At 37.2% G+C, this 7,191-nt stretch overlaps 1 protein-coding gene across 32 annotated transcripts in view; it reads right to left on the bottom strand.

Moving 5' to 3' along the window:
- rbfox1 (RNA binding fox-1 homolog 1) overlaps positions 1 to 7,191 on the bottom strand; it is a 2,011,452-nt gene that overhangs the window by 139,065 nt on the left and 1,865,196 nt on the right. For all 32 annotated transcript variants that reach the window (XM_059654014.1, XM_059654018.1, XM_059654023.1 and 29 more), the window contains one exon: positions 3,755 to 3,808. In XM_059654014.1, coding sequence (XP_059509997.1) covers positions 3,755 to 3,808 — 54 coding nt within the window. The remainder of the gene's footprint in view (positions 1 to 3,754; positions 3,809 to 7,191) is intronic.

Genomic DNA, 7,191 nt, shown 5'->3' with positions numbered 1-7,191 from the left:
ATCAAATATCAAATCCAATAGACTGGCAAAGATATGTTACCTTCCTATTGTCCATTCATCTATAAAGAGATAGTACTGCAACATTTATTGTTAATTCTTTGCCTTTAGAAGCAACATTTAGAGTAATCACAGATAAAACAGATAGCACATTATAATTTATCGTAAATGAATAAAATAGGCTCGTATGCTCTGAGGGTTAAGTAACACTTATTGCAAACACAACAACCACTACAACAAAATGAAACCATGTTAGCTTTATGTGCACTTCTCTTCATTGTTTTACTATTAGCTGACAGCAATGGGACAATCATTCAAATCAATGCCAGGCTGTACAGAAACCTTTCTTTGTATGACTGGTCCCAAGAATTCAGCAATAGACATCAAATTTCAATACTCTATTCAGAATTATTCACGGAGGTAATTTATGAAACTACTGCAAATAAATCCTTGAATGTGAACACATTCAATGCAGAAATGTGTGACAAATATTTTGGAGGAAGAATCAGGAGAGACAATACTTGCTAAAGGGTATGATTTTAAGGGGTTTGCAAGGAGAGACAATTCTTCCAATGTTGTAGTAGAGTATGACAAACAGTTAATAAAGCATATAGAATCCTAGACTATCCTATAAATAGAGAAACAGAGTTCAAAAGACAGGATATTATTCTATACTTACATCATACACAAGTTAGATTCAGCAGGCCAACCCTGGACAGGTTTCAAAAGAGATTTAATCAAATAGTTCCAGGAAGAAGGGTTTACAGTTACATGGAGAGCTGGAGTCGTTCTTCTCAGAGTTGAGAATTTGAAAATGAGATTTAATAGAGATCTTTAAAATCACAAAGGGTTTAGATTGAGAAAATAAAGACAAACCATTTGTATTGTTGAAGAGTTAATAACCGGAGAGTATAGATTGAAGGTGACTGTCAAACTATCAGAGGCAACAGGAGGAATCGCTTCTTTATGCAATGAACGGTTAGGATTTGTACAGTAATGCCTGAGAGTTGGTCGATTCTGATAACTACATGAATGATAAAAATAAAGCTGCAGTGGTATGGAGAAAGTGCAGAAAATGAGATTGTTCGTTGAAAGAGGCAGGACCAAATTTTAATACTGAATTTACAAAGATTTAATGGACTGAATGGTCTCATTCTGTGCTGTACTGTTCTGTAATGCTGTGATTTAAGAGGCAGTTAATGCAGCCTCTTCACAAAAATAACCTTTCCTTGGAATTTAAACATTCAGGGAAAAAGCAGTGAAATTTTGATATGAACAGGCACTGTCTTGGAATGCAGCCCTCTCTAGCAGGCAATGACCATTGCAAATTCTTTAAGATCTGGACTTTTAAGGATAATTTTTGTTCTCCGATTCTAAAATAATGACATTAACATAAAATTGCAGGAATGACCAAAAGATAGCTTGGAAGGTAAGTTTTGAAGAGGACATATGGAGTCAACAACAGGAAATGAACAAGTTAAGTGACTGCAAAGATCTGACAAATGGAGTACAACGTAGGAAAGTGCAAATTTGTCCATTTTGCCAGGAAGAAAAAAAAACATGTTATGTAAATGTCGAGAGATTGCAGAGCTTGGAGATGCAGAGGGACCTAGGTATCCAAGTGCATGAATCACAGAAGGTTAATATGCAGTGACAGCAAGAAATCAGGAATGGGGTAGTATACTATGGTTTACTGTGAGTGGAATTGAATGCAAGAGTAAGGAGGTTATGCATCAGTTATAGATGGTATTGGTGAGACTGCATCTGGAGCCCTGTGCATAATACTAGACACCATATTTTCAGAAGGATGTTAATGCATTGGAAATTGCTCAGGGAAGGTACTAGACTAATACCATGAATGAGCAGACTGCCTTATGAAGAAAAGCTAGACAGGCTAAGCCTATGTCCTTTGGAGTTTAAAAGATTCAGCGATTCCCTAATTTAAATGTATAAGACCCTGAGGGGACTTGACCAGATAGATATTGAAAGCAGCTTTCTTCTTGTGGGAAAATCTAGAAGTAGGGGTCACAGTTTAAAAATAAGGATATTGCATTTAAAACAGAAAAGAGGAAACTTTTCTTCCCTCTCAGAGATCTGAGTCTTTGAAATTCCATTCCTCAAAAGGTAGTGGATACGGAATCATTCATTAATTTAAAGCCAGAGGTAGATAGATTATTGACTACCAAGGGATGGAAATTTATTGGGATAGGCAGAAACGTAGAGTTGAGGTGAAAATCAGGTCAGTCATGATCCTATTGAGTGGCAGAGCAGGCTTGAAGGAACTGAGTGACCCACACTAATGCCTTCTTCATATGTTCCCATATGCTTTCACTGTTCTACCTGGGAAAATGAAAAATGGGCCGTTTCTGTGGAAGGGAACAGCCTTAAACTCCCAGTGGAATGTAATTTGGCAGACAGCATCGATCAGGGCTACTCCTCTTCCTGCATTAAGGCTTCTTGTCCTCTCACTGATGGAGACATAACACGAGGTCTGGAATTTCTCCAGAATTTGGCCCTTCCATCATAGCTTTGCAGGAGGCATAATTTTCAATCTGGCTTACATTGTCATATTTAGCCAATGCTGGTATACTCATGCCACTCATTTCAACATGTTGCAATGTTTTTGTAATCACAGTGACTGAGAAACAACAAGTGAATATCTTCATGAGACCTTCCAAAAATTGATCTTTGTTCGATATAAACAAATTATATTTGGGAAAAGCAGGCTTCCAGAAGCAGTTTCCTTGCAAATGGGAAAAATTCAAGTACAAGAAGCATTGGTTTTCACAAAATGAAACTGATAATGAAAATTGACATAATTATTGCGCAGCAGCTGAAGGTATTCAGTAACGGAGCTGCTCAGAAAATCTCCCAAGAAGGTAACAAACAATAGAAAGGCAGCAGACTTTCAGCTTTCCAGCTTAGCTGCATTGTTTCCAGTGTTGTAGTGCTCAAGTAGAAGCCTTTTTTTAAAGTTTAAATGCTGCAGCATTCAATCGATAAAAGTGCTGTGCCAAAATTTACTGGCTCTTGTCTGGATTGAATGAATGTAGTTGCAGAATTCATCATCTCGAAGGGAGAAATATGAAAAGCGCCCACACTCCTTGCAGCACTGCTTTAAGTGCAGTCCACTTGAGCCATAGGCCTGTGAACTCTATCCCTGTGTCTCTTAATGACCATTACCCACCACCATAGCCAGCAAGCTGCTTGGCAAAATTGCTGGAATAAATTTGGGAAAAATACCAAATGTGGCAAAACTTCTCCACGTTCTGAAGTTCAATTATTTTCCTTTTATCAGATTGCAACATGAACAACAGAGTAATGCACATGAAGGAAGCAATAGTTTCAAAGCTGGAGGGAACTGAACTGCTGCAAACCATTTTCTCTTTACATAGTTTAATGAGCTGAAAAGTATTGTCTTTTTCAGTGTAATATATGCGAGCATCTTTTAGCATTAAAGTTTACAATTCCTCTTGAATTTGCAATATTTCAAGTATAAAAATTACTGATCTCAAAAAGAATTTACAAAAGAAAAAGTATTCAATACTGTAAAAGAAAAATATTGAAACTTTGATCTTAATTTGAACAAAATATTTGAATTGAGAAATATAAATTCAGTGACTAAATGCAGTGCAATTGAAAATCTGATCTAGTCACTAGATCAATTCAGTTGTTCCTCCTTTTTTTATAACTATCCACTTTCATGAAATCAGTTACAATTTACCAGCATGCAAACACAGTAAAAGGAACAACATACCTTAGACCCTCTTTCATTAAAAATTATCTCAACATCTAAGATTTTACCAAATTGCTGGAAAGAAATAATAAAGATTTGCTTTAGTACCAAATTGGAACATCATAAAATAGAATCACCTTGTGATTGTTGTAACTTTGAGAATTACAATTAAAAGTACCAATACATTCAATTAGAAAAACATATGTAACAGGGCTTTGGGCTAAATATATTGCTAAAACCTTTCTCTTATACTTTCTTTGCATTTGACAACACAAATGAATGGTTGGTGCAGTTCCTGATGCGTTGGCAGCCCTCTATCTTTGTATATTCTTCCTGCATGCATCTAGCTGGAGAATGCTGAAACAAAAAAAAATGGGTGGCAATCTCAGCCAAGTATGGTTACAATTTTGTCTTCTTCCTCACATACAATTTGAAACTACTGGTTAGTAATTAGGATGGAAACCACAACTGGTGCTTCTCTGTGCTCCCAGTACTTATTCTGACAGCCCAATCACTGTTCGAGTGCAAAACCCAGTTCTATTTCAGAAATACAAGAATCTAATGGGTTATGTTGCAAACTGAAAAGGCCACTTGATACCTAAAGGTCACTAGGTAAAGATAAGCACTAGTATCTAATTTCTTCATATTGTTCTTAATTAATTAATGTTAAAACAATTCTTTCTGACTTCTTTTATAACAGTTTATTACTTAAAACACTGTTCACCATTTGTCCTCCTTATGAAGAATTACTGAATAGTTATCAGCATTTCACAGAAATGTTTTAAGGTGAATGATAAAGCAAGTAATATAGAAAGTCAGCATATATAGAAACATCTGTGCAGGCAGAATCAAATTTAACATTTTGAGCCTGATACCAGTTTTCTAAGATTTCCTTTACATCGGTGTTAGATTCATTAGTTTGACACCAAACATCAAGGAACTGTTTTACGAGACATTGAGTAAGCTATGTTTGTACTTGGTGGAGTTTAGTTGATTGAGTTCATTGAGGTAAGTTCATTGAGGTAAATGAGATTCTTAGGAGACTATACAGGGTAGATATAGAGATGCTATTACCCCTTGTTGATGGTCTAGGACCAGAGGGTAGAATCTCAGAATAAACGGTTGCCCATTTAAGACATGGATGAGAGGGAATTTCTTCGAAAGGATTGTGCATTTGTGGAATTATTTACCACAGAGGACTGTTCGGGTTGGATCAGTGAGAATATTTAAGACTGAGATAGGCAGCCTTTTAATAAGTGAGGGAATCACTGTTTATAGGAATAAGTCAGGAAAGAGGAGTTGAGGATTATCAGATCAGCCACAATCTCATTGAAGAGTGAAGCAGACTCCAGGGACTGAATGGCTCACTTCTTCTACGTTTTATATCTTTATACTTTTTTCATTCATGGGACATGGGCGTTGCTGGCTAGGCAGCATCTATTGCCCATCCCTAATTGCCAAGAGAGCAGTTAAGAGTCAACCACATTGCTGTGGGTCTGGAGTTAGATGTAGGCCAGACCAGGTAAAGGTGGCAGTTTCCTTCCCTACAGGGCATTTGTGAACCAGATGGGTTTTTCTGACAATTGAAAATGGATTCATGGTCATCATTAGATTCTTAACTCCAGATGTTTATTGAATTAAAATTCTTCCATCTGCCTTGGCAAGATGTGAACCCAGGTCCCCAGAACATTACCTCTGTCTCTGGATTAACAGTCCAGCAATAATACCACTAGGCCATTGCCTCCCCCCGAGTTGCTACAGACAAATTTGTACAAAAAACGTCAACCTGGTAGAAGGTAAGATGCAACATTAAAAGTGTCGTTAATTAATTATTGTAATTAATCAACCAATAGAAATAGGATGAGGCAAGGAATCACCTGTGGTACACAGCTTTGGAATTTATAAATCTAAATTATCCCAGCATATTGCATTTACCACTTGTATTCCATATGTTATTTTCTGAAAGAACTCTCACTAATATGCATAAGGATGACTCAATGATACACTACTTTCACCATCTGGCTCGAGAGGTAGTTTCACAGATTAGCCACTTGCTTGCGATGTTTCTGAAATTAGTTTTAAGTTTATGCCCCCTTCCAGTGAAAGCTCTATTCTCTGGATCGATTGCGTTCTGAATACAGTGGAACAGCTTATCATCGGCTACACTATGTGGTCCCTCCAAAATCTTAAAAACAATACGCAACACTTTTCAGCCTTTACTTCTTGGGTGACAACATGCTCAGTGTCTTACAGTAACATCCCTCCACACACTCAGCCATTTTGGTTGCTCTTTTCTGTATTATTTTAAAAGTTGTGATATTCTATTTATTCTGTCATGAGTAGAACATCACATAACATTTGAGCACAGTTGTACTAATAACCAACATGGAACTATTGTAGCACTCTTTTATCTCACCACAGCTCATTTAATGTTTAATTCAGGAGTCTGATGGAATACTCCCCACTTGCCTGGATGGCTGCTGTTCAAGAAGCTCGACACCATCCTGGCAAAGCAGCCCGCCTGATTGGCTGTGCATCCGCAAACATCCACTCCCTCTGCCATCGATGCTCAGTAGCAGCAATGCATACTATCTACAAGAATCTGTGCAAAAAATCGCCCAATATCCTTACACAGTACCTTCCAAACCCATGGTCACTTTTATCTAGAAGAAGGGCAGCAGATACATGGGAACCCCACCAACTGCATGTTTCCCTCTAAGCCATTCCAACATGGAAATAAATCGCTATTCCTTTGTTGATGCGGAATCAGAATCCTGAGTTCCGTCCCTAGTGACATTGTGGATCTACCTATAGCATATGGACTGCAGCAGTTCAAGAAGGCAGCTCACCACCACCTGTTCAAAGGCAGCTACGAACAGGCAGTAAATGTTACCCAGTAAATGATGCCCACATTCTACAAGTGAATAAAAAACACAACTCCTCTGCCACTTCTTACTTCCTCAGCTGTATTTCCCAGCCTTGTTCTTTAATGGGTCTATGTTCACTTTGGTTTTTATGTTCCTTTTTTGCATATTTAACTGAGCTTTAACAGTCTGATTTAAATCACTTATTTGTTTGACTTCATTGTTTGTTTTCTCCCTTTTTTTGGATAATCTTTTGTTGATTTTTATATACTTTCTAATCCTCTATAATACCTTAGATTTTTCTGCGTTGTGTGTATTTTCTTTTAATTTCGTACAATCTTTAACTTCCTCAACCAAACATGATTGGTTTATTCCCTTCCTAGTATTCTTCTTCTGCATCGTGATATATCCTTGCTGAACTATTTTCTTAAATGTTTGCCATAAACAACCCGTCATTATCACAGTGGGGTCCATAAGTTCACAGTTTTGTCTGACAGCTCAAGAGATTGTTAAGGGATTAGCATACTTTTATGCGGCCTTATAAACACAAATGCTAGGTTTTTTTTCACAAGTAATTAAGTACTTGAAGGTATT

Source organism: Stegostoma tigrinum, chromosome 23 (assembly GCF_030684315.1).
Source record: "Stegostoma tigrinum isolate sSteTig4 chromosome 23, sSteTig4.hap1, whole genome shotgun sequence".
Classification (NCBI taxonomy): Eukaryota; Metazoa; Chordata; class Chondrichthyes; order Orectolobiformes; family Stegostomatidae; genus Stegostoma; species Stegostoma tigrinum.
Note: the sequence above shows the minus strand (reverse complement) of the source record. Positions and strands in the feature narration are given on the sequence as shown.